Genomic DNA, 27,746 nt, shown 5'->3' with positions numbered 1-27,746 from the left:
TACATACATATATATATATATATATATACATATATATATATATATTAGTTCAAAAGTGTGGGGTCTTTTTATTTTGAAAGGCATTAATACTATTTAGCACTAATTTAGCAAGAACAAATTAAACTTACCAGAAATGAGAGTAAAGACATTTATATTACATTAGATTTCTATTTTGAATAATTGCAATTATTTTGAACTTGTCAAAAAAATATATTATAGTTCCCCAAAAAAATATTAAGCATCACAACCGTTTTCAACATTGATAATAGAAAGAACTGAGTACATTTAAACAAAAGTACATTTATTTAAACAAATTATAAAAATTAAAATAAATAAATAAAACAAACAAAACTGTTATTTTCTAACAATAAACATTATATTTATTTTTAGTAAACAAATACGTTTTTATTTGTTTTCATATTTGTTAATTTTGTTACTCTTAATTTAACTATTAATTTACACAATTTATATAATTTAAAATACTTTAAAATAAAAATAAATAACAAAATTAAACAAATAACTGACTGAAGTCATTTTTCCCAAAAACTGAATTAAACTATATGTTTGGAGTAAGACCTCTTTTCTTTTATCAAATAATGATACTTTTCAAACTCACCCTGATTGGTACAGTTGGCATGAGTCTCATCGCTGTAATCTCCACAGTCGTTGTCTCCATCACAGGTCCAGTACTCTGGAATACAGCGGCCGCTATTGCATTTAAACTGCACACTGGAGCACGAGTGACTGCAGCCGGCTTCATCACTGTTATCCCCACAGTCATTATCTGAAGACACACACACACACACACACACACACACACACACACACACACACACACACACATGATGACAGTTACTGGACATTATAAGTCATCGTATCACACATACACTTATGTGTATATGGAATTAGAAACTCACCATTATCACAACGCCAGTTGACATTGATGCAGCGTCCATTGGCACAAGTGAACTGAGTGAGTGGGAAACAGGTGGGATATGCTGGAGAGAGAGACAAGAGAGAGAAGGAGTTAAAGAAAAGGGTTCACAGCACGGCATGATGACAAAAGGAAAAGAGGCTTAAATTTAGATACCACAAGATGGTGGTTCATCTGAGCGATCGCCACAATCATCATCCAGGTCACAAGTCCAGGAGACAGGAATACAACGGCCACTGGCACATGGGTACTGATTAGAAGGACACGTGCGTGCTGGGAGAGAAAAGAAAACCTGGTCAATTCACAAAGCGCATAAAAGTATTTGGACATTCATTGGGAAAAAATGCTTAAAAATCTTATTAACATGCAATTAAGTTCACAATACCCAAGCAGGTGCTGTTAGATTCATCTTCATCATTCCCACAGTCATTGTCTCCATCACAAAGCCAGCGCAGTGGGATACAACGGTTATTCTGGCACTTAAAGCGGTCCGCGGGACAGGTGTGCTGGTCTGAAACAGGGCAAATAGGACCATTTAAATGTGCACTCAGTGATGTTTTGCTTCTTTTGATGGCTGATATAACAGTGTGATTTATACTGACACCTAGTGGTATGGATGTATGAATCACAAAAGCAAAAATTAACAGTTACTAATGCCACGATTAAGACCTGATTATCTTATTCTGTGAGTGAAAGAATCCGATAAAAAATTATAAAGCCATTTATAATGTTACATAAGATTTCTATTTTAAATAAATGCTGTTCTTTTGAACTTGTCAAAGAATCTTAAAAAATATATATCATGGTTTCCAAAGAAAAAAAATATTAAGGATCAGGACTGTTTTCAACATTGACAATATTAAGAAATGTTTTTGATCATATCATACAGTATTTTGATCACATTGAATATATTAAAATAGAAAAAAGTTATTTAAAATGATAATAATATTTCATATTATTACTGCTTTTTTGACTGTACCTTTGATCAAATAAATGCAGACTTTGTGAACATAAGAGACTTCTTTCAAAAAACATTAAAAAAAAAAAAAACTTTTGAATGCTGGTTTTGTTATTTGCATATCTGAAAATATGAGACAAAAGGGCACTAACGGCATAACTCAGGGGCTTCATCGCTGTTGTCCAGACAGTCATTGTCCCCGTCACACTTCCAGCGGTCTTGAATACAGCGATTATTCTTACAGGCAAATTCTCCAGGCTGGCACTGAGGAGGAGGCACGTAGGAAGGGTTTGCTGGTGAGAAAAAAAAAAATATTTTCAAACTCAAAATCCAAAACGGGCCATTTTACAATCCTCTGAGGTTACTGACAATAACATTTACACTTCAGGCTATTTAAAGCACAGAATACCCACCTTTACAGGTCTTGTTGTCAGTATCTAGTATCTGGTCGTCGGCACAGGCGCAGGAGCGTCCAGTGGGCGTCAGGAGACACAGACTGCTGCAGCCACCATTATTGGCACGGCACACGTTGGAGCCTGTGACTGCACACAACAAAAACATCCTTAGCAGATCCCAATAAAACACACAATAAAACCACTGAAACTCTGATCTCATTAGTTTGTTACCGCTAACACTGTATAAATAACGTGGCTGTTGAGACATGTTAACATACAAAACAACACAATTAAGTCTTTGTCTGATCTGTCAGCTCATGCTTTACATATGACTCATTAATGACTAATTTCCAAAAAGAAATGCTCAGGGTGTTCGGTACTTTGCTGTTGTTGTGCGTCATAGGTGCGAATCTCATAGATTGGTGGTCGTTCACTGCGTAGCAACGTGGCCTTCTTGGTGTTCTGGTCCAGTTTGTAGATTCCTCCACTGCGGTACTCATTCCAGAACAGGAAGTTCTTATAGTGACACAGGCCAAAGGGATGGTTCAGCTCCTGTCCTTCAAATACCGTCTGGATTAACAGAAAAGTGTTTTTTAATAATAATAATAAGTTTAATTTATATAGCGCCTTTCCCAAGCTCAAGGACACTGCACAATGACAGAAGCAAATACATTCCTACATACATGGACAAGACATTTTCCAAGTCCAGAACATGTGGTTGCAGTTGCATACCACAGTAATAATACAGTATCATAATCAAAAAAAAACAAAAAAACATTTTAACTAACATTAAAATTTGTCTAAAATAATAAGCCTAATTAAATAGCGCAAACATAAAATAACATTTCAAAACGTATAAAGAAAAAGTTAAAATTACTGTATGCAGTACATGCACAGTTGGTGAAAATAAAAACATTAAATACAATTAGAAAATAAATATATGTGAAATTAAAACGGTTTCGTTATATGTTCTCTATAATAATTGTATATTGAATAAACAACATTTTTAATTCATAGATAATAAGTGAGATTTTAATGATATTTTGACCAGTAAACTAGGAAATGTCCCTGATTTTCATTTGCGAAATTTGGTCATCATAGTATAATGACATATTAAGTATCTCTAGCTAAGATACAAACTTGAGCTTTCCTGTTTGCCTTAAACACTTGAGTTTCCTCACCCTGCGTTCTGTGGTGTTGAGAAGCACCATCTCGATGCGGTCGTAGTACGCATCCACCCAGTACAAGATGCCCTGCTGGATGTCCAGGCTGAGGCCATTGGGCCAGAGCACAGTTTTAGAAGTAAGCAGGATACCAGCATTTGAACCGTCCATCCAGGCCTTCTTTATACTGCCCCGATTGGTCTCCTTAGGCTCCTCCTCCCAGTCACTCCAGTACATCATTCTGAAAACAGCACAGATTTATTAGGGCTGTGCAATTAATCGCATGCGATTGTCATGCGCATCTCGTCAGTAAAGCCGGTTACGTGATTAGTAGTAAATCTCCATCACCTGCTTTCAGATGGAGCGGCATTTACTACACAGAGCCGTAGTTCACTGACAATTAGGCAATATCGCGTTCATTATCGCAGATGATTCAATCTGCGATAACGAACGCGATATTGCCTAATGTCTGTGGAGTAAATGCCGCTCCATCTGAAAGCAGGTGATGGAGATTTACTACTAATCACGGAACCAGCTTTACTGACGAGATGTGCATGACAATCGCATGCGATTAATTGCACAGCCCTAAGATTTATGCATTATTTAAACTGTAGATTCAAGTAAACAACTAGTGCAGCTCTAACTGGTTTATCTGTATATACATGGTCACTAAAATCTATTCTTAATTATAAGTCTATTGTGACTTAAAATATATAAAATCACTAACGTTTCCTAACATTATAGTCGATAGTTTGCCAGTGTATGTTTTTTTTTGACAGTTTCTTAAAATTTTGCAATCAAGCAAAAATAATTGATTTACCCATGAGAAGGGTCTACTACTATGGCTCTAGGATGGGTCATCTTTCCCTCGATAAGCGTTTTGCGGGTCTGAGAGGCTTTCTCCAGTTTGGCCACACTGATAGTCTTTTTGGGTCCATCATCAGTCCAATACAGGTTTTGTCCCATCCAGTCCACAGCGATACCTTCTACTGTATGAATACCTGTGGAATAGATAGACAAAATGAATGGGATGAAGAAGAGCGAGAGAGAGATATAGGAGTTGAATTATATACAATTAGTTGTATTATAAATGTATTCGTTATATAGGAGTTTAATTATATTTCTATGCTTTTTCCTATTTTATAGTGCTTAGTGGTGTGCCATTGGATTTTTTATTTTGTAAAACGCCGCCACTGCACAATCATTATAGGCAGTTATACATACTGAAATGTGTTACAAATGGTAGTTAAAGACTGGTCAATAAAAAAAATAAAATAATAATAATCTGGTCACCCCTTACAAAAAATTAACCAATAAAGGTGTAGTAACCATCTCATTATTATGAATATAAATTTAAAGCGCATTTACCAAAATTCATCATGAAAGGTCTGTTGTAAAATATTGTAAAATACATGATTGATGTTTGTTTCAGCATTGGATGCTGGTATATTTTTAGGCTAACTTATTATACACTTAATTCTCTGTTGCACTTTACGGTTTCTTTTTGCACGCACGAGCAGGCATCTTAAAATTGGAACAACAACAACAACAAAACAAATAATAAATAATGAGCTGGTAGACACATTCATTTTTCAAATAACTTTACAACTGAATAAAGTTAAATATTCACAATGAATTAATAGTTGTGTAGCCTACTGTAAACATGATCTCCCAAATGCAGCGCTAGAGCAATAAATTGTTTACAAAGCATCAAATAATGATCCGCTTTACGCTAATGCACTCATGTGTACATAGATTTTTCAATGTCCGTATTACCATATCAAATATTTGTGTCTAATACTATTTTATTTTATTTTATTGTGGATGTTTTCTCACAATCACAACAATATATGCAGTTAATAATTTATCAGACACTGATAGTTATGTTATGTTAATTCTATTTTTAAAATGTAACGTTCTGTAATAATCTATAAGCATATTTAACAATGGGTCGAAGACGAATAATTGCAAAGTGTTTATAAGCGATTTCGGTCTGGCCTGTAGATATAGTATGTTGTTCCATGAGCCATCTGGTGAATATTCTGTGAAGCACAACACATGTGCCAGAGCAGCGATTAGTGCACACACCCTAATGCCCCATTCACACGGGGCGTCGGCGTCAACGCCTCTCGTTTACTTTGAATGGAGTGACGTCAAGCGTTGCCGAACTTAATTGTGGGTCCGTTGCGTCGCGTTGGGTCCGTTGCTTGCGGCAAGAAACTTTTCAACTTTTCAAGCACCAACGCAGGCGTCAGCCAATCAGATCACCTTATGCAAATACCCTGGTTCAGACGCTAGCCAATCGCGATCATGCAACAACAGAAAACTAATGTGATTGGCTGTTGTCACTATGATGGTCGCGTCAGCACCAAGCTTCAGAAACACCCTCCATCAAGCGTCGACGCTGACGCCCTGTCTGAATGTACCGCAAGGCCACTCCAACGAGGGAGAACAGTTAGTTGGGGCTACAGGAGGTCCACTACCGCACTGCAACATCCTGGTTTCTGGCATTGATCACTTTCCTGCCTATGAAGGGAATCCACACTTCTCTCCTGAAGTACTGCAGATGCGCCTGAAGGATCTGGAAGAGGAGAACCGCCAGCTTAGACGTGACCTCAGAGAACACTCTGCCGCTCACTCTGCAAGACCACGGTCTCCATCTCAGCCAGTTCATTCGCTCAGACATTTGATACGTAATATGGAGGAACAAGCCTCTACCTCAACATTATATCACAGAGTAACGTCTTCAAGAGATCAAAGAGATCCACGCTATGAAGGGGATAAGTCAGTGAAATGTAGTGAGAATAAGTTAAGCGCTGAACGTCAACGTGACAGAATAAATGAGATCATCCATGAGCTTCAGAGGATGAAAGCGAGTTCCAAGACATCCAGATCAGCCTCGCCACCACCAGAGCGTGCAGCAACATCCCAGAGGGCCGAGCATGCTGACGACCGCTACCAGCACCCAAGGCAGCCATCCACACACTATTACAGCCCTCCCTCAAGGCGACAGCAACCATATGTGCCTTATTGCTCCTCACTGCCACCTAGTCAAGAGAACATCTACCGTGGTCCAACCCCTACTATTCCTGATTTCACTAGAGAAGATCCACGTGAGTTTGCCCGGTTAAAGGACGATACTCAATTCAGAACTGACTCAAGTGGAGAGAGAATGAGTTCCTGCAGAGAACAGCGAAGAGCGCCGAAAGTCTCACACAAACCTACTGCCATCTTCCATGGAAGTGAGCAACGGCAAGTCCTCAAGGCGTAATTGGTTCAGTAAAGTGCAATTTCTGAGATAAGATCACAAGAGAAACCAAAGAAATACTGCCTCTTCTGCAACACAACTCAACATTATCTCAACCAATGTTCAAACTTTAAACTGCTGACCAAAGAGCAGATTGAGACCTGGATCAGATCAAATCAGAGATGCTGGAAATGTGGACATGATCATCAAGCAGGTCAGTGTACTCTTAAAGCAAAATGCAGGAAGTGTCAGAGGAGACACCTAGAAGTCCTGAATGAGGTCAACAACAGTGCTCATGGTACCAAAGCAACAGAGGAGATCACCAAGTCTGCCAGCACCACAGTAGAAACTCTGTATGTCGATCGTCCAACAGGCAGAAATAAAGTGTTACTGAAACTGTGCAGAGTCATCATACGCAACGGAGACATTTCACTGGATACATATGCCCTGCTAGATGATGGATCAGAACGCACCATACTTTTCGATGAGGCAGCTCAGCAACTCAGCCTTCATGGTAAGCACATCCATCAGTCCTGTGCCTAATGATCTGTTCAGTCAAGTGGAAAAGTTATGGCAGATGGACATCTTGTCCTATCGCAACAAAAAGCTTGTGACAAGATCAAAGCAAGACACAGAAGCTATGCACATGTTGGAGGAGAAAACAATCAGGGTAGAGGTGAAAGGTGTGCAAAGATATGCTACCCCTCTCCTCTGGAAAACTAGCCCTCCACCTCTAGTTGCTCCAAAGGAAGCAGTACTGCCTCATTTGCGGCGGACTGAAAATCAGCTGTCCCAGAGCCCTGAGAAATCTCAAGTGTACAAGTCTGAGATAAGCAAGTTGCTAGAGGCAGGCTATGTAAAGAAAATCCCTCAATCCACAGCCGTACAGACTCAAGGGTGGTACATTCCGCACCACATAGTCCACCACAACGGCAAGAACAGGATTGTATTCAACTGTTCCTTCAACTTTCAAGGACTGAGTCTGAATGAATACCTTCTTCCAGGACCGACTTTGGGTGCAAACTTATTGGGGGTACTTCTCCGTTTCTGAGAGCATGCAGTAGCCATTAGCAGCGACATAAAGGGGATGTTTCATCAGGTCCTTATCCTGACAGAAGACCAAGCATTGTTGCGATTCCTGTGGCGAGACCTGAACACAACCAGCCCACCTGATGTCTACCAGTGGTCAGTGTTACCCTTCGGTACCACTTGCAGCCCATGCTGTGCAACTTTTGCTCTCCGGAAACATTTTGCCGATCACAGCCAACCAGACAGTGAGGTACATGCATCAAGTGTGTTGCTTTTATGTAGATAATTGGCTGCAAAGTATTCCCTCTCTTGATACTGCCAAGCATCTAGTGGATGACATGCGACATCTGCTAGCCGAGGGTGGATTTGAACTGCGCCAATGGGCTAGCAACACTCCTCAAATCCTGAAACATCTGCCGCAGCAAATCAGGTCAGAGAACTATGAGCTTTAGTTCAGTTCAGACAGGGCAGACCCTCAGGAACGCACACTAGGACTTAGGTGGCAGTGCAGATCCGACACACTTGGATACAAACATGGCCATGTCATAAAAGCTGAGCCAACTATGCAACACATTTATCGCATCCTTTCAAGTCAATATGATCCTTTGGGATTCATCCCTCCATTTACCACCCGAGCAAAGATCATAGTACAAAGGCTCTGGGACAAAAAAGAGAATGGGATGACCATGAATTGCCCACTGACCTCAGAAACGCATGGCTCACTTGGGAAGACAAGATTCCACAACTCCCAAATGTCACGCTGCCCAGATGCTACACTACGAAGCTAGATCCCTTGACCAGTTCAAGAAGTGTGCACATATTCTGTGATGCCTCAGATTGGGCATACGTCTCCGTAGCACATCTCCGCACTGAATATAACAAAGGCCATATAGAGGTGTCATTCTTGGTGGCTAGATCACAAGTAGCTCCAAAGAAGCAGCAAACAATCCCCAGACTTGAGCTTTGCGCAGCTCTAACTGGAGCACAACTGGCAGTAGTTCTGCAAAGAGAGCTCACACTAGACATCAGCAGTTTCAAATACTGGACTGATTTTACCACAGTTTTAAACTGGCTGCAGTAAGACTCGTGCCACTTCAAAGTGTTCATGGGAACTAAAATCACAGAGATTCAAGAGCTTACTGACTCACAGTCATGGTCGTATGTGCACTCTCAAGACAACCCCGCTGATGATATTACTCGTGGCATGTCCTTGTCTCAGCATGCAAAACCTTGCCGTTGGAAGGATGGCCCAGCATTCTTGCAGAAACCTCCATCGCACTGGCCAAAATTACCCAACTGCTACCTCAGAGGAACTGCGTAAACCAACATCCTTCCATCTTCTAATAACTCAGGATGAGAAGCATCCAGGTGCTACATCTCAATATGTCAACTTTCAAGAGCTTCTTGATGTAACAGCCCAATCCCTTCATGGGGCAGCCAGTCCCACAGACACTGTCACGTCTGACACATATAAGAAAGCTGAAATCATTGTCATCCAACAGTCTCAAATGGAAAGCTTCCCTGCCAAGTACGACCAGCTTCAAGCAGGGAAACCCATCTCCCCAAACAGCCGTCTTAAAGACATTAGCTCCTGAATTTGATCCCGACAGTCAACTGATTAGAGTAGGTGGAAGACTCAGACGATGCCATCTGCTGAGCCCTGATATTCTGCACCCTATTGTTCTAGACCCAGTCCATCCAGTGACTAAACTTCTAATCAAGCAGTATGACACACAGCGACATCACCCTGGTACTGAGCGGGTCTTTGCTGATATCAGAAGGCACTTCTGGATCTTGAGAGGTTGTCAAGCTGTTCGATCAATTCAGCATCACTGCACTGACCGTCAGAAATGGTGTGGCAAGCCCAACATCTCTAAAATGGCAGACTTACCCCCTTCCAGCCTAAGACTCTTCCAGCCAGACTTCTACTCCACAGGCATGAACTGTTTCGGCCCATTTACCATCAAAACCTCACGAGCTGCTCAGCGATCAGGGCAGCAATGTCAAAGGCAGAGACCGTGAGCTGAAGGAAGCCTTCAACAATATTCACACACAGTTGCAAACAGAGCTTGCCAAGCAACAGATCGACTTTCAGTACAATCCACCAAACTCCCCACACTTCAGTGGATCCTGGGAGAGAGAGATTAGATCTGTTAAAGCTGCACTGTACACAACCATTGGTGCACAAACTGTCACAGAAGAAGTGCTCAGGACTGTCCTAATTGAAATAGAGGGAATTCTAAATTCAAAGCCATTGGGATATGTATACTCTGATGTTGCTGATCCAGACCCAATAACGCCTAATTCACTCTTGATGGGACGACTGGATTCTGCTTTACCTCAGGTAATTTAGCCTGAATCTGAACTGCTCATCCGCAAACGCTGGAGACACAGCCAAACCAGACCAGTTCTGGAACTGTTATCTGCGTAACTACCTGCCTGGACTCCAGTCTCGCCAGAAGTGGCAACAAGAGAAAGATAACCTGACAGTTGGGACGGTAGTCATGATCGCTGATCCACAATTCCCCCGAGCACTCTGGCCCATTGGAAAGGTGAAAGCTGTCATACCTGGAGCTGATGGTAAAGTCAGAGCTGCGGAGGTTCAGGTCAAAGACAGAACCTACATCAGGCCCGCTGTCAGACTGATTAAGCTACATTCACTCCCTGAATTACTGTGAGTACTGGCCCAAGATACAAATCTGCAAGCACATTTGGGGGCTGCTGTACTAAATTGAGGGTCAGTTTTGAATGTTCAGGCAGTTATTTGTGTAATAGTTTTATTCATTGTGTGTTTATTAGTCTCGCAGTAAGTCTGGCGCAGTTTAGAAAAGGTGTAAGCGCTGTTATTATTATAAGCGCGAGATCGATGGACCTAACGGTGACAACAATGTCATTACATCCCCGATGCTTTGATGAGTAATCGCATGTGTGCATGCATCAAAGAGTAAGTTAATTTCTTTATACTGTATATTTACACTGCTACCGTTAATTTATGTTTAAAGACGTGCTTATCGCGTATGCCATAACACATGTCTCTGTAAGCTAATCGCAAGCTTATCCTGTTATGCAATCACTGTATAAACATTTCCCGTGTGTTATTGACATACAAATGCCGATTGTTGTTCATTTGCATATTGATGTTCTCAGTGGTGTAATGTAACGAAGTAATAATACTTTGTTACAGTACTTAAGTATTTTTTGGGAGTATCTGTACTTTACTTGAGTTTTTATATTTCAGCCAACTTTTACTTCACTACATTTCCTAATTAAAATATATACTTTTACTCCGATACATTTACCCGAAGCATATTCGTTACTTACTACAAAATAGTCAGAAGAACACGGACTGCAGGAAAGCAGGTTTGACGAATCAGTGGGCTGGCGTTTGCAAGTTAGACTCATAGATGTTCCTGTGGCTCAGTGGTAGAGCGTTAGCAGTGCAAAAGGTCGTGGGTTCGATTCCCAGGGAACACACATACTGGTAAAAGATGTATAGCCTGAATGCACTAAGTCTCTTTGGATAAAAGCATCTGCTAAATGCATAATGATTATTATTATTATTAAATTAAAATTAATTAAATTATTATAAAAACACCTTTGCTCATGTGCAAACAAGTGCGCGCACAACCGCGGATGATTTCATTTTCCACTCAAGTCGAGTCTGGGGTGTATGATATACAGTATATCTTCGATAATATGGTAAGTGTTATTTTAATGATGTGTGCGATCTGACATTATCAAGTAGGCTATATCACCAAATTACACACAGAGCGCACGCACGTTGATATATTAGTATATTAAAATTCAAAATTCCAGGCATTCTAAATTGTAGATGGCAAAAATGCTTCTGTATGCTTTTTAAATGTATATAATTTAATATAGTTAACTTAATCTCTGTATGCTTTTTATATTTATATAATTTAATATAGTTAACTTAATCTATATCACACAAAGAGTACAGTTTTTCTGCAGATATCAGCATGAACACATTTAATAATCATTTTATACAAGTGCAGTAAAGCAGTAAGTGACTGACATTTTAGACAATATTGCTTGTTTTTGCTCAATTTTGCCTAAGAAAATAGTTCCAAACACACAGCACTGTTTTGCGTCTCTGAGCAATGTGTTTACTTATTGAATGAATCAGCTTTTTGAATGAATCGGTTGAATCTCAATGACTCACTAATTAACAGTCACTTGCTGTCACCTACTGGCGGTTTTAATTTCACATTTCGACTATTTTTTTCATGTTTTAAATTATTTCAAATATCAGTATTCAACGTTTTATGTTAAAAACAAAACATTAGGCCTATTTATGCATCTGTAACTGCAGTTTAAATGCATCCATGTCCCATCGGAGATACATAAACTGTGTAAATACATCTAAATGCCACTTCAGATGCAGATTCCAGAAATGTTTTCTTATGTTGGAATGAAAGACACTAATTACTGGATGAAGTGCTTCTTATTCTTACCCAAAAATACAAAATGGAAGAAAGAGTTAAAACTGAACACAATCTTGCTACTCAAGCTGTGTATGAAAATTTTTTATATATATTTATTTGCTTCTTTTCCATTTTGCATTTACTTGTACTTTTACTTTCAATACTTAAGTACATTTAAAATTAAAAAAATACTTTTTGTACTTAAGTATAATAAATATCACATACTTTAAGACTTTTACTCAAGTAATATTCTAAACGGTGACTTCAACTTCTACCAGTCATTTTCTGGTAAGATATCTGTACTTTTACTTGAGTATGGCTTTCAGGTACTTTATACACCACTGGATGTTCTTTAATGTAAACTTATACTTTATTATTGTAGTTTTTATTTCTAGAACCACACTCAAGTAAGCTGTTCAAATTCTGAAATGAGTGGTCTGTGAGTGGTGTGTGCTGCTAACTCCTCCAACTGACATAACTTTATTGTTCTGACCGGACAATTTTTGGTGGTTGCCACCGGGTATTAAGTAGCACCTAAGAGCTTAACAATTCTTTACAGGAGTTGTCCATCTAATTAATCCACCTTCAACGTCACTCCAACAAAATCCATCCCAGCATCATTCTGCACTCACCATCCTTCACTATGATGTCTCTCTCAGTGCCATCAATCTTCTGGCGGCCGATGATGTAGCTGGTGGCATCAGCGAAATAGATGAATTCGGTCTCAGTGTGGAAGTCCAGGGCTCTTGGGTTATTCAGGTTCTCGATGGGGATGATGTGCTCGTCATACACCCTGGCATGCATGTCCATACCACGGATGACACCAGGTCGGCCTTTACCATACACCAGGAAGAGCTCATGCTCTGGTTCTGAGGAGAAAAAACGTGATATATTATATGCAAGAAAACCCTATAATGGGGAATGCTGTTGTGTAACACTGTTTGAAACTGGTTGAGCAGGATGGATTGAGATTTTACTCACTCTTGCAGGACTTTCCATCACTGCCCAGGCTAAAACCAGAACGGCAGCGGCAGGTTCGGCTCTTGTGACTGTTACCCAGCAGGCAGATATCAGAGCAGCCGCCTGGCTTCCCAAACTGATCCGGAGCACATGCGTGACTGCGGACTGTAAGAACAAACACAAAAGCCTAATTTTAACATAAGTGACCAGTGGGGAAACCACAATGAATAGTACTGAGTCATGCTGCCTTACAATTAAAATGCTTGAGCACTTGCTGAACTTTACATTTAGAAACATTTTAAAACTAAATCCCACAGTCGTACCTGCAGGTTGACGTCTCTGGTGGTAAACGTGAAGGGCACCACCCTTATCTAAGCGTGTCACCACCTGGAAGTCAGAACTGTTGAATCGGTTGACTCTGATCACACTGGTTTTGGGCTGCATGTTGGCATTGTCAGAGTTGGTGGCATACAGATAGTTTTCAAACACTGTTAGACCATAGAGATGTTCAATCTGCCAAAACAAAGAAAAAAAAGCATAAAAATAGAGCCTCTGTGAATAAAGTGTGTGACAGAGTATACACTGTTTGCCATCTGATGCAAGGTGTTAAATGATAGATCAATATATTGGCGAGAATGATCACCTATACAAGTGGTTATCAACCTCTTTGACTTAAAGGCCTCACCTTGTCCACATCAAGGATCCGTGTTTAACTCAATTTCAATTACCTATTTACTCAATTTATGTGACTTTTACAGTTCTAAAATTCACACTAATGAGACTTCCTCATATTTCCCAGTTTTCAAACACTGTGAGACTCTCGGCTCTCCAAAAAACAAAAAAAAAACCGGCTGTTGAGGAGGTGAATTAAAATAAGAAAAAGTATAAAAGAGTTATTTAAAACACTATATCCAGTTTTTAATGATTGCTTTAGATAAAAACTGTAAAATGGATTCAGGGTTGACTCTGTTAAAAAAAGAGTCTCTGTGGAGTAATAATTTCCTAAGAGAACTTAAACCAGCACAATTTAATAAAATATGTTTAAGAGAGACTGGACTCTGGCATGATCCCAGCAATAACTGAAAATACAGATGTGACTTTTAAGGTCCCCTTGGAAGTTTGCTGGTTGAGAACCAATGACACATACTATTTTCTGTAACTAAATAAATAAAAACAAACAGAAACAAAACATAAAAAATCAATTATTTTAAATGCTACAAGTGAATTTAGGCATCACAACAATTTAGATGTACAGTCTGAGATCATTTTGATTTGTTATTACATTATAATTATTTTTAAAAAATAACTTAACTGATGTTACTGTTATATAATGTGCATCCCTATGCAAAAGTATTGCAACATCAGATACTGATTTTGAACAGTGCAAGTTTGAACAATCCAGTGTTTATTTTTGCAATACGCTGAATGTAAACTAAAGGACTGAATGTTTTAAGAAGCAAAAAAAAAAAAGAGTGACACTGTTGACTTGCACAATGCCCAGTTTGCACTGCTGCAGCAGGTTTTGGATGAGCTAATGTTGATCTTTCAGTCTTGCTGATCATGTGATGTTCTCAGTTCCAGAAATTCAAGAGTGATGACGTCAATGCAAATGACATCCTGAGATAGAGTTCATGGCTCCAAACAAACAAATCTCTAACAGTATGTACATGTTTGGCATCCACAAATGTGCATGTGACACTTCACGCGTACCAGCAATCCCTGAATGATGGTGTGCCGGTTCTTGCCTTCGTAGTCCACCACCTCAATGTAATCCAGGTAAGCGTCAGCCCAGTACACCAGCTTGCTGACCAAGTCCAGAGTGATGCCATGAGGGAAGACGATTTTACTGTCTACCAGTTTGGTGCGGTTCTGGCCGTCCATATCACAGCGCTCTACCTTCGGGATTTGGCCGTAGTCTGTGAAGAACACTTTTCTGGAAAAGAAGAAAAGAAGAACTTTACGATATACAATTAAACTGCAAAAGTAATAAATTAATAAATAAATTGTATTATTTTCACACATGATGAACTTTCATATTTAGAACAATTAGGATTTTGTTTTGTGTGAAAATTTTCATTTCTCAATTTTTACTATTACAATGCATCTGGATGTTTATTTGTTTTTTGCAGTTTTATAACACTCTTTATTGTAGATTATTCTATTTAGATTAATCCTGTCCAGACTCAGTTATTTATTTAATAATATTTAACCCTCAAAATCATATATATAACAATAAATTATTATAAATAAATATAACAAATACTACCCAGACTTAATTACTTTACAATTAAATAATATTTCATTTTTATGCTTTCTTTGCAGTAATATGATTGAGATTTTTTTCCCCACATCATAGTATTAAAGGTTTAGGGCATAAATGTGCTTAATTTGCTATGATAATAATGTTACCAAAATAAAAGTTAAAAAAAAAAAATTTTTAATAAATGCATAAAACAATAACTTTTTTCTTTATTTTACATTTTTTTATTATATTTATTTTTAGTACGAGTTGAACAAGCTATGGGAAATTAATCCAAATTCATTTTATTATCTCAAAATTACAGCAAGTTGAAGAAGTGAACATGCTATCATTACAGGGGAAAAAAGGAATCATGGACACTTGTAGGAACTGATACTGTGGTACGATGCAAAGTCTTGACATGACTTTGAAGTCAGTCACAAAAAGGCATGGTTGAGATACATCTGCAGAGAACTAAAAGTGGCATAAGGGACATTGTTGGATATTGTTTGTCCAGACAAGAATTAAGGAATAATGGTCTTGGGGTCTCACCCCATGGCTGGGTCCAGTGCGATTCCTTTAGGGTTATAGAGCTCCAGGTCCAGCAGGATGACACAGGTTAAGCCATCTTTACTGCACACAAAAATGCGGTCGTCCACATCATCCACAAAGTAGAAGTTTCCTGTCAGCCAGTCAATAGCCATCTGCTCCACATCTGAGTTTGTGAGAGAGAAGCAAGACAGGAAGAGAGTGAGGAGGAATACAGGGGGGGAAAGAGAGGGAGAGATGTTTTCAGAATTTGCTTTATTTTTAGTCAGTCATAACTGCAGCTTCTGTCTGACTCAGCAGAAAGATGCTGCACCGCAAAACTTGGGAGGACTGGAAAAGAGGAAACTGAAAACAAGAGCTACAAAAAAGCTTTAAGAGCTACAATCTGATTGTATCTGTCAGTGTACTTAAACATAGCCCCATTATCAGGCTACTATCAAAGGAGAACCAAGAAAACAAGACAATAGTTAGACACATTAACACCAACTACACTGCTGTTATTAATGTGCTTTGAAATCTCACTGGTACAAGATTATGCCATTCATAGCTTAGCTATAATAGTGTTAAAAAAAAAGTTTGTGCACCTGAATAAAGTTTCTGAAAGAAGTATCTTATGTAGCACCCTATGATTTCCGCATGGCGGAAAACGAGGATGGAATTGCAGAATCCAGTCCAAATTCCAAAAATGGAATTTACTGAATAACGTGAAATGTCATGGAATTTGTCAAATTAGGGAAGAGTAAATCAACAGTAGGACAGTAGATTTAAATCAAAATCTACTGTCTACTTATTTGTCAAAATAAGACAAAAATAAGGCAAAATCTACTTATTTGTCAAATTAGGGAAGAGTAAATCAAAAGTAGGACAGTAGATTTAAATCAAAACACAATATGGACTAGTGTCTGTGAATATTAAGCCGTAAAAATACTATTTAAATATGAATCATGCATGTTCTGCGCATCTCTTTGTGAATTAATTACTACACATACTAAAGCACGCCTAACGCTAGTGGTGTTTTCGGCATCTGCCGCTTCAATATATGAGTACAATCACTAGAACTGCTCTGAGAGTCACTTTGTGAGCATTTTACAGTTTCTTTGGAGAAAAACTATCGTCATAAAGGTCTTCACCACAACCAGTCAAAATAAAAGTTTGGTTTAACTTGAAGAAACTGTGACAGAAATATATTACTTAACGTAATGATACTACTACTACTACTAATAAACTTTTACTACTACTAAAAAACAAAGGAATATTTACCAGAGAAATTATTTACCAGAATTTATTTAACAGGAAAACATAAATACACAACACAGTATTTCTGAATAAATAAATAAAATAATATAATATTTTATAAAATTCAATTAATGACTTTTTAAAGGGGGGGAAATTTAAAGGGGGGAAAAAAAATCCAGAAAAATTAAAACAGAAAGAACGGAATTTGGAAAATAATAAAACATATTTTGGGAGATAGAAATGGAATGGATGAAAATATAACGGATTTCATAGGGCCCTACTTATGCTTCCCAAGGTTGCACGTATTTGATCAAAAACACAGTAAAACATTATTATTGTGAAAAATTATAACAATGTAAAATACCTATTTTAAAATGTTATTTGTTTCCTGTGATGGCAAAGCTGAATTTTCAGCATGATCCTTCAAAAATTCTAATTCTAATTTTTTAATATGCTGATTTGATGTATTTACTGTCACTTTTGAGCAATTTCATGCATCCTTGATGAATAAAGGTATTTCTTGAAAAAAATAATGGTATTGTATAAATAGATCAACCAAATAAAAGCCCTAAATGTTACAAAGTTTAACTGTATGAGAATGAACTGACAGTACAAGCAAAATTCATAAAGTACCCCACATAAAAAACTCAAGCAGAAGATTTTTTATCTAAATCAATCAATTGTTAATCCATTCTGACTTAAAATGTCAGATTGAATTAAATGCAACAGTTACATAAGAACTACTGTACGAATGATTTACGCAGAAACTCGTTCTGCTTGTGTTTTATGAATACGGCCCAATGGGTTTTATGCATGTCTCTGCATATGTATGCATTTGTGTGTGTGCGTATCAGCCCAACTCTGACTCACTGTCACAAGATGATTATTCACTCAGAGAGTGTTTTTTCCACTTTTATGCATCAACACAATTAAAAAGACAGCAAGCAAAAAAAAACTGACAGCAGGAACTCTACAAACACTATGGTAAAAAACTCCATGCCTCAACCATCTCCACACGTTCTCCATTACCACACCTTTTCCCTTCACAGGGAGGCTGGACTTGGCCATACAGATATCCTCAATTCTGGGAAAAGAGTTTGAAATGGTAATTCAGTGAATACTAAGTTTCTCTTTCTCTTCTATAACAAAACTCTTTCTGTGCGGGCCATGCAGAGCTCCAGCTGTGCAGGCTAGTCTGCGGTGCATCCCATGATGCTTGGTGTTGCAACAGCTGCCACCGTACTTCCTGTTACTGATTTGGGGGAGGGTTTCTGCAGGCATCCACTAATGATCCTCAGACATAGGAATATATCCTTGTTGTGCAACCCAGTGCAGCGAGCTTGTGCAAACCAGACACAAACTGTTCTCACACATTTCTACAAAGTCCGGTAAACAGAGGCTCTGCCGGGAAATGTAAAACTACCTCCAGGCCACACTAACCCCTTCCCCCCCGCAAAACAAACATCCACAGTACCTGTTGCGCAAAATTGTAAAAGACATGTTATTCCAGAGGGCATTTCATCCTGACATTCTAATCCTGTACAAATCTGCTAAAACGACCAGAGTATCTTTCTTCACCCCCTCCTTTCTTCAGAGGAAAAGTATGAAACGATACGTGGTAAGAACATCTGTAACTAATCATTTGTAACTACATCCCAGTAAAGGCAAAAGGTACCACATATGGTTATGAACCGGGATTTGTTGTGAAAATATGGCAGGAACTGCAGATGATTTTGAAAGGAGTAACACAAGGGAAAAGGAGAAGGGAAAGTAAAGACTACTTAGATTTCAAATTACTCACAAGATCTAAATTACTGTAAGCGGAAACTGATATAGGCATGTGATTAGGAATATATCAAGTGTAACTATGATAGATAAGACAAGGTTACAGCTACCAGTAAAGTGAAGCTTAACTATATCAGTGACAGAAACACAAGAGATTTAAGAAAGCGCTGGGTGTCTTTGAGGCCTGGGACACGCTGGTGGGATTCTTATGAATGGGCAACTCTTTCAACAAGGCCAGAGCTAGGGTACTTCTCAGATGCATGGAATATGAAACATTGATGCATCAAGTAACAGGAAAATAATGATCCTGTTACAATGTTTGCTAAAATAATGCATATAATAATGCCAATAATAAACGAAGATTATGCAAATAATCCTACAAAATGAAATGAACTGTCAAGCCACTTAAAGGTATACTTCACCTAAAAATTAAATTTCTGCCCTTAATTACATTAATAATTCATGTCGTTCCAAACCCAAAGATGTTCAAATTCCTCTCTTCCATGTCAGTCTTTGACGCGCATTCAGACAATTCACCACACTTCATAAATTTAAGGTTGAACCACTGATGTCACATGGACTATTTTATTGATGTCCTTACTACATTTCTGGGCCTTGAACGTGTCAGTTGCGTTGCTGTTTATGGAGGGTCAGAAAACTCTTGGATTTCATCAAAAAATCTTAATTTGTGTTCCGAAGATGAACAAAGGTCTTACGGGTTTGGAACGACATGAGGGTGAGTACTTAATTCAAAAATATCTTAATTTGTGTTCCGAAGATGAACGAAGGTCTTACGGGTTTGGAACGACATGAGGGTGAGTACTTAATGACAGAATTTAGATTTTTGGGTGAACTATCCCTGTAATATGATGTCATAAAAACCGTATATTTAAAAATGGTCAGTGGAAGTCCTATATATATCAGCAAGACCATTATATCGGCCAATATTTGGCATTTTTGGTGGTAAATCGAATTGGTCGCTATGCAGAGGCGGAAAGTAACTAAGTACATTTACTTGAGTATTGTACAGCACTCTCTCCCACCTTCAATACCACGACTAGGTACCCTTGAGCAAGGCACCGAACCCCCAACTGCTCCCCGGGCGCCGCAGCAAAAAAAAAAATAAAAATGGCTGCCCACTGCTCCGGGGGTGTGTGTGTGCACTTTGGATGGGTTAAATGCAGAGCACTAATTCCGAGTATGGGTCACTATACTTGGCCACATGTCACTTGTTAATATTGTGGTATACATTACACACAATACTGTCTGATTTTGCTAAATTGTGTACATGAAAATATTACCTATAAAGCCACAGAAGAACTGTTGTGCATCTCCTAATAAAACACAAAAGGTGTTTGACTGAAGCAGCACTGCAGAACGTTCTGTGTGTGACATTAAAGTACAGCGAGAGCGATTAGACAGCATTTTTAAAATGTTTGTTTTGATGTCAAATAAGTCTTGTTGTTTTGCTTTGCTGTTAAAGCAGTGTTGCTGTTGTAAAGTTATACAGCTACAGTTGTGTTGCTGGGTTTTACAGCAGGTTTGATTTTTTTTTCTTCCTTATCACTCTGTATTTACAGGATTTCACTGTACTGTATTCAGTAGGTGTAATGTATTCTAAGTTGCTTCAGAAGTATTGCAAGTACTACGTACAACAATAAAACAGTGCATTGACATAAGAAAGGAAATTTACTTTTGGTACTTATGTTACTTTTACTTGAGTAAAAATCTGTCTTTACAACTTTTACTTGTAATGGAGTAATATTTGACCAGCAGTATCTGTACTTTCACTCAAGTAATGGAGTTGAATACTTTGTCCGCCTCTGTCGCTATGTCATATTTACAGTGTTCTCTACATAAAAATTGTGTAAGCAGGTCTTCATAAGAGGAAATATAGTTCCCAGTACACAAAGACCTATTGGATTAGCCTGTTGGTTACAGTGTTTGCTTCCTTTTTAGTCATATTTTTAATAATTTCATTATTACAGAACCAAGATGTTCTCATCTAAAGCATAAATCTTATTTTATATACATATATGTATTTTTTATATATTATTTTTTGAATCAAATTATTGTTTATATTAATTCATTTTCAATTTTTTTAAATTCTGATTTAGTAAATATTATGTAAAATAAATATATTTTTAATTGCAGCATGTATTATTTAATTATTATTTATAATGTGTGTACCAACGGCTTTATATCGGCCATCAACCACCCTGCTATAATTGACATTGGACGAAAAAAACAAATATTGGTCAACCAATAATAATATACCAAATGAAATTCGATAATGTATAGAGCAAACAAATGTACAAATGTACAAATTAAACTAACATATGTTACACAAACAATAAATGACCGAATCAAACAAACAACTAAAGCATAAACTAAAAAACTTGCATTTAGAAAACTTACAAGCTACAAATACATTTAGAAATGTACAAGCTAAACAAACATGTATAGCAATGACTGACAAACAAACAAGTGGATGGAAAAAAAAATAATGTGCAAACAAACACACACACACACTCAGTTAAAATTTGTATGACAAACAATGAGTGAACAAACGGAAGGATAAACAAAAGAATGTTTGTACAAAGTTAATTGTGTAATTGGTTAATTGGTTGTGTAATTGGCTATTACACAACCAGCAGCAAGGACGTCCTGAGCCAATGAAGTGTCGTGACACCCTCAAGCATGACTAAGAGAGAACTGATATGCACTACCCAAGTTCATCAGCCACAGTGGGGACGCCCACTCACCCACTGCACCTCCTCACACACTGATGATGAGTTTGTGTGTGCATCCTACTCTGTTTTCAGGCTTTTTACGGGGGAGAGCGGTCACGGGGCACATCTGGAGTGCTCATTTGCCCAGCATGCAACAGTTATAAATCACTCCCCTCTGTGAGAAACTGGGCCATATAAGTCAATGCAGCACCATTACCGCACAGCACCCCCATCATCACATAAACCGAATACCTGCAGCATATAGGCTCATTAAAAAGACTCATCCATCTACTGTCCTTCCAATCCTCCTGCCTTTCCTGCAAAACGACCACATAGAGTCATTAGGGATGTGGCTGTAATAACAGTTGTCCTATACACACTGAAGAGCAGAGGCTGTTGATTTATAGGTCCAGTTAGAGGGAGATCAGAACTTTGATAACATATAATTATCTCAGCCCTGGTGGCGTAGGGCCTCTGGACACGGTCTAATTGAACGAGGATGCTTTGATTTATGACCTCTTTGAGGAAGTTTTGCGGCTGGTTTTGTAAAAGGCCTGAAGCTACATAATTGGTGGCGTAGGTGCTAGCAGCATTAAGCCTACAGTGAAGCAGAACAGAAGAGATCTGCTGTCATCAAAGATCAATGTCAAAAGACAGTGACAAAGCATTCTGAGAGTTTATGTCTCTTTAATGGGGCCGTTTTGAACCTTGCTACCATACCTTTAAGACTCCTGTATGCAAATTACCATGTTTAGCATCCTTTTTCTGAATCTATATGATTGCTTTGTGTAAGAAAAATACCGCAACTGAATCACTGAATCAATGAGTCAGTGAACAAATCATTCAGACTAGTTTTGCCAAACAGATCAACCAATTCATCAATGACTCAAAAGAATGATTCATTCATGAAATGGGCATAGGTAACGATTGGTAACAATTCAATCAAGAATTGGACAATGTAACAATTGTTAAATATTAGATTCACCGATCGACTGGCTAGGGACCGGAATTAGCCAGTTTTCCGCATGATCGGCCCAGATCGGTGACCGGCCGGTCAGTCTGATAATGTATTTATGTCGTGCCAGATGAGATTTGCGCTGCCTGAGTGAGTGTGTAAGAGAAACTCGTGCATTAATCAAAACAAATAAGCACAACAGCACTCATAGAAAGTTATAGTGCTGTAGAAAAAAATATTATAATATATGATTTAGGTACGCAGCATTGCACGGCCAAGATAACCCGAATATCAACGCGATTGCAATGTGACACTGACTTTATACAATAGTAGTTCAATAAGCAAGATGTTAAAATTAAGTGACTAACATTTTAAACACAATATTGACTGTTTTTGCTCAATTTTGCTGACGAAACTAGTTCCAATCAAAGCCACAGCAGAACTGCTGAGTGTCTCCGAGCAACACAGCGGTGTTTCGTTACTGAATGAATCAACGCTTTTGAATGAATCAAGTGATTCAATTATTCAGAAATCCATTCATAAAAGAATGGAATCACTTGCCTCGTTTCTGAATGAATCTGCCGTTTGAACGAATCGGTTGAATGAATGTCTAAATGACATCACAGCCATTTGCTGCCACCTACTGGTGGTTTGGTTTCATATTTAAAAGTATCATTGCATTTTTCCCAACATTTCTTATTTGTACATTTAAAAAATATTTAAAACATTAATTTTATAAAATTATTTATGCATTTGAAATTTTGCAGTGTAAATGTGTTTATAGAGAATATCTGTAACCTAGTCCAGATTGGGGGAATTGTAATGTTTAATACATTATTATTATGTAAATATATTTTTTGCATTGAAAAAAGTATAGATTTTTGTTTATATATACTGTCAATTATAGTTCTTAGAAAAAAAAATGGAATCGGCAAAAATCGGTACTGGCAGGTCACACACACACACACACACACATAAAAAGAAAATACGCCTTTTTTGGTAACTTCATGACTTAACTGACCACGACACTGCATGCACAGAGTTTATTTCGCGCTTTGATATGAAAGGATATAGGCTACAGCGCGCGCCGGCGCCTTTGTGCATGCAACTGAAGATCACGCGCTGCGAGCACAATACCATTTGCTCATGTGACTCGCGCCTGGCGCTGAAGTGAAGTGGAGCGCACGTCTGAAACTTAATCGCCTGCGTTAACGCGCTAATTTTGACACCACTAATATATATATACATATATATATATATACGTATGAAGAGTTCATTTGCAAAAACAATTTTTGCAAATGAACAAAGTTCTTGGGTCATTTTTGTGCGAGATGCTAACGGTCTAATCAGATTTAATGATCTATGCTAAACTGCAGCTAAAAGTGCTACAGCCAGACCCGGAGATTGGAATAGTGGTGTGTTCCTTTAACTCTCCTTGTAGTACATTACAGTTCATAAGAGAAGTAACAATGTCTGATTCACAAACAAATTGTTCTTTTGAGTCAGATCTTGTCAATAAATTTGCTTAATTCAGGTAACAAAACTGGTTTGAACGATCCATTAATTAATCAGATTGGGACTGGGTCATCTTGGGTCATCTTGGTCTGATTCTCACACAATCACTTTGTATACAGCACAAGAGTCATAGACTACTTCAGGATACTCTCACGTTTTTTTTTTTTTTTAAAGGGTCACGAACTGCCTTTGTTTTTGAATAGGTGTGGCAGATTGTAAACTCTGCGTTTGCCTCTCTCGTCATTTACCTACGGTTTGAACGATCCATTAATTAATCAGATTGGGACTGGGTCATCTTGGGTCATCTTGGTCTGATTCTCACACAATCACTTTGTATACAGCACAAGAGTCATAGACTACTTCAGGATACTCTCACGTTTTTTTTTTTTTTTAAAGGGTCACGAACTGCCTTTGTTTTTGAATAGGTGTGGCAGATTGTAAACTCTGCGGTTGCCTCTCTCGTCATTTACCTACTACACATGCAAATCGGGGGCGGGGCTAAACAGGCAGTGATGTAGAGGCAGGCGCTGATCTTCTTCTGTGGAGGCGGTGTTTATCCACACTATTACATCATAGAGTGGTACATTCCACAACTTGCCTTCGATGTAAGCAGTTTTTAGACTAATGAGAAAGTTTTAAAGTGTGTAACACAGCTCTAAGTGAATGAAAACATCCTGCAAAGTTTTAAATCTGAAAGTGCACCATGTATAAAGTTATTGTCTCTCAAAAGAAAGAGTCGACTCTGAATCATTGAAACGAGTCGTTTTTAAAACGAATCACAAGCCGTTTCATGTTGACGTCAACATGAAACATTAGCATATTGCCCGCCCACTTGTCGGACTTTTCGCGCTGGTCTGAATGAAAATGCAAATTCATTCTTTGCCACTAGGTGCCGCTTTTGGAGCGGTTAAAATAGCGGTTTCCCCGGTAACGCTGTACACAAAGCAGCAGCTCACAAACGCTGCTTTATCAGGCATCACAGGCCCTGTCCACACGAATGCAGTTATTTTCAAAACCGTAGCTTTTTCTACACGGTTTGGCCGTTCGTCCACACGCAAACGCTGCACCAGGTCACTGAAAACATGAAACATTTTTGAAAACTCCTGCCAGGGTGAAGATTTTTAAAAACTCCAGTTGCAGTGTTATCGTGTAGACAGCGAAACCAGAGATTTTGGCTTGTGACGTTGGAGCATGCACTGTTATCTCCGCCTACTGGAAACTTTTTCAGGCTTCTGATTGGCCAACATGGCTTTACGGTTGAGATTATATAGCCACCTGTTGGTTTGGCATTCTTTAGGCATTTGTGTTTTCATGTGGACGGAAATTTTTTTTAAAACGGAAGGAAAAACTTCCCGTGTAATAAAATTACCCGTGTACGTGTTGACATGGCCACAGGCATGATGAAATGAAAATGAGACCAATCGGACCAAACACTGCAGATTAGCGTCATGCAAAGGAGGGGTTTGGAAAAATTAATCGTTGAGCGAATCATTTGGGAGTCGTCGAGCAAGTAAGGTAAAAATAAATGCATATTATAAGACAATGAAAATGTTTTTTGACGTTGCATGCCTGTCAACCTGTTGTTGGGGACTCCCAAAACCAAAATATGAACCTTTCATTACCCATAATAGGGGCACTTTAAGTTCTGAAACTTGTCAGAAGATCAAGGGAATTTTGATTTCTCAGTTCATGACCCCTTTAATGAATTGTTTTGGCAGTTTGAATGTGTTTCCAATTACTGTAACTACATGGAAAAGAGCAACCAGCAAAAAAACTCAAAATTTTTCCTTCTGAAGAAATTACACAATCGTTTCTAAAGTTTCGGGTCAATAACTTGACCTGAAAAAAACAAACAATACTTTTATTTAGCAAGGATGCATTAAATTGATCAAAATTGACAGTAAAGACTTTTACATTGTTACAAAAGATGTATATTTCAAATGAATTCTGTTCCTTTGAAATTTCTATTCATCACAAAATCCACAAAGATTCAGCACAACTGTTTTCAGCATTGCTAATAATAAAAAATGCTTCTTCAGCACCAAATCAGCATATTAGAATGATTTCTGAAGGATCATGTGACACTGAAGACTGAACTAATGGCTACTGAAAATTCAGCATTAACATTTTAAGATAAAACAGTTATTTAGATTGTAATAATATTTAGTCATTTTTATTTTGTAATAATTTTAATATTAATGTTTTATAGTATTTTTGATCAAATAAATGCAACCTTGACTTCCTTAAAAAATAAAAAACTTTTGAATGGTAGTAGTAAGTCATAAGGGCCTCAAATTAGGTTTTGTAAATGATGACAACTTCTGCTTCTGGATAAACTATTAATTTGGCAGCTCAAATCTGTAATCACAGGTTCAATCCAAACCAGGAAGCTCATCTAATTATTTCTTGTAAACCATGAAGGCCCTAACAAAGAAATTCATAAGTTCATGTTTCTTGGCCCAAACCGACAACTGACATTCATGTAAAACACACAAGTAAGAACATGGTACTGACGGTGCAGGCTGAGGGAGATGTTGATGGTCTTCTCCTCCGTGAAGCTCTTGGCATTGGGGAATTTGGCACACTTGAGTTGGGTGGCTGCGGGGGAGTCTCCCATGTGGATCCAGCACACGGTCTCCTGGGCGTAGATAAAGTCCATAGCGGTGGTCTGCTTGGTGTTGATGGAGATGGGATTGGCTCCACTTAGAGAGGTGGCTTGGATGTTCTGTGAGTTGGCTATGAAGAGGTACGGATGCCGATCTACAGGGTCTTAAACATAGAAGGGAAAACATGGTCCTTACAAAACAAAAAGGATCTGACCACACAGCGAGCAAGACAAAAAAACTATGTTCATTTCCTACCGTTCTTGGCCTTGCAGGAACGGTTGTCTGGTTGAGGCAAGTAGCCCTCCACACAGCTGCAGGTGTAGGAGCCATCTGTATTTGTGCATGTCTGACTGCAAGTCCCATATACTGCACACTCGTTAAAGTCTGACACAGAGAAAGCCACATGTTTCCCATTCAATACTTCTTCAGTCATCACTTAATTACAAAATCAAAGTCATTCAAAGCTCACCTTTGCATCTCTTTCCATCTTCTCCCACCTCATAGCCATTCCTGCAGTAGCATTTTGGACCCGACAGCGTCACTGAACAGTTGTACTGGCAGCCCATGATGGTGCAGTTATGAGCATACTCTATAGAACAGGAAACAGAGAGAACAGAGAGTTAGCAGAGAAACATCCACATCTAAATTAAATATTGAACAGAAGAGATTAAAAAACTGGTAAGTAGGACTAGACAAATTCACAACATTTGTCAGCTTTTGGATTTAATATAATATATAATATAATATAATATAATATAATATAATATAATATAATACCCAGCGACCTTACAGATGATAAGCAGTTTGGAGAAAATATGGATGGATAATATAATATGTTAATTTGATTTATTTTTTATTTCAAAATATAAGTAGTTTTACTTATATTTTGAAATAAAAAATAATTAAAATTCCAGCAAAAATCCAGCAATTGATACAATTGTGTATTATTATATTATATAACATTACATTACATTACAAATGATATATATTTTTAAATA

General features: G+C 38.2%; 1 protein-coding gene across 1 annotated transcript in view; it reads right to left on the bottom strand.

Annotated features, from left to right (window-relative positions):
* LOC107673053 (low-density lipoprotein receptor-related protein 1-like) overlaps positions 1-27,746 on the bottom strand; it is a 154,256-nt gene that overhangs the window by 50,333 nt on the left and 76,177 nt on the right. The window contains exons 4-20 of the mRNA XM_016466490.1: positions 27,218-27,337; positions 27,004-27,132; positions 26,657-26,911; positions 15,923-16,085; positions 14,842-15,064; positions 13,455-13,644; positions 13,153-13,296; positions 12,804-13,040; positions 4,271-4,451; positions 3,469-3,691; positions 2,668-2,857; positions 2,306-2,434; positions 2,045-2,185; positions 1,320-1,445; positions 1,091-1,207; positions 918-998; positions 617-784 (exon numbers count right to left, since the gene is read on the bottom strand). Of these exons, the coding sequence (XP_016321976.1) occupies positions 617-784; positions 918-998; positions 1,091-1,207; positions 1,320-1,445; positions 2,045-2,185; positions 2,306-2,434; positions 2,668-2,857; positions 3,469-3,691; positions 4,271-4,451; positions 12,804-13,040; positions 13,153-13,296; positions 13,455-13,644; positions 14,842-15,064; positions 15,923-16,085; positions 26,657-26,911; positions 27,004-27,132; positions 27,218-27,337 (2,817 nt within the window). The remainder of the gene's footprint in view (positions 1-616; positions 785-917; positions 999-1,090; positions 1,208-1,319; positions 1,446-2,044; positions 2,186-2,305; positions 2,435-2,667; positions 2,858-3,468; positions 3,692-4,270; positions 4,452-12,803; positions 13,041-13,152; positions 13,297-13,454; positions 13,645-14,841; positions 15,065-15,922; positions 16,086-26,656; positions 26,912-27,003; positions 27,133-27,217; positions 27,338-27,746) is intronic.

The sequence above is a fragment of the Sinocyclocheilus anshuiensis genome, unplaced genomic scaffold, assembly GCF_001515605.1.
Source record: "Sinocyclocheilus anshuiensis isolate Anshui unplaced genomic scaffold, SAMN03320099.WGS_v1.1 scaffold364, whole genome shotgun sequence".
NCBI lineage: Eukaryota > Metazoa > Chordata > Actinopteri > Cypriniformes > Cyprinidae > Sinocyclocheilus > Sinocyclocheilus anshuiensis.
This window is presented reverse-complemented; position numbering and strand designations above follow the sequence as displayed.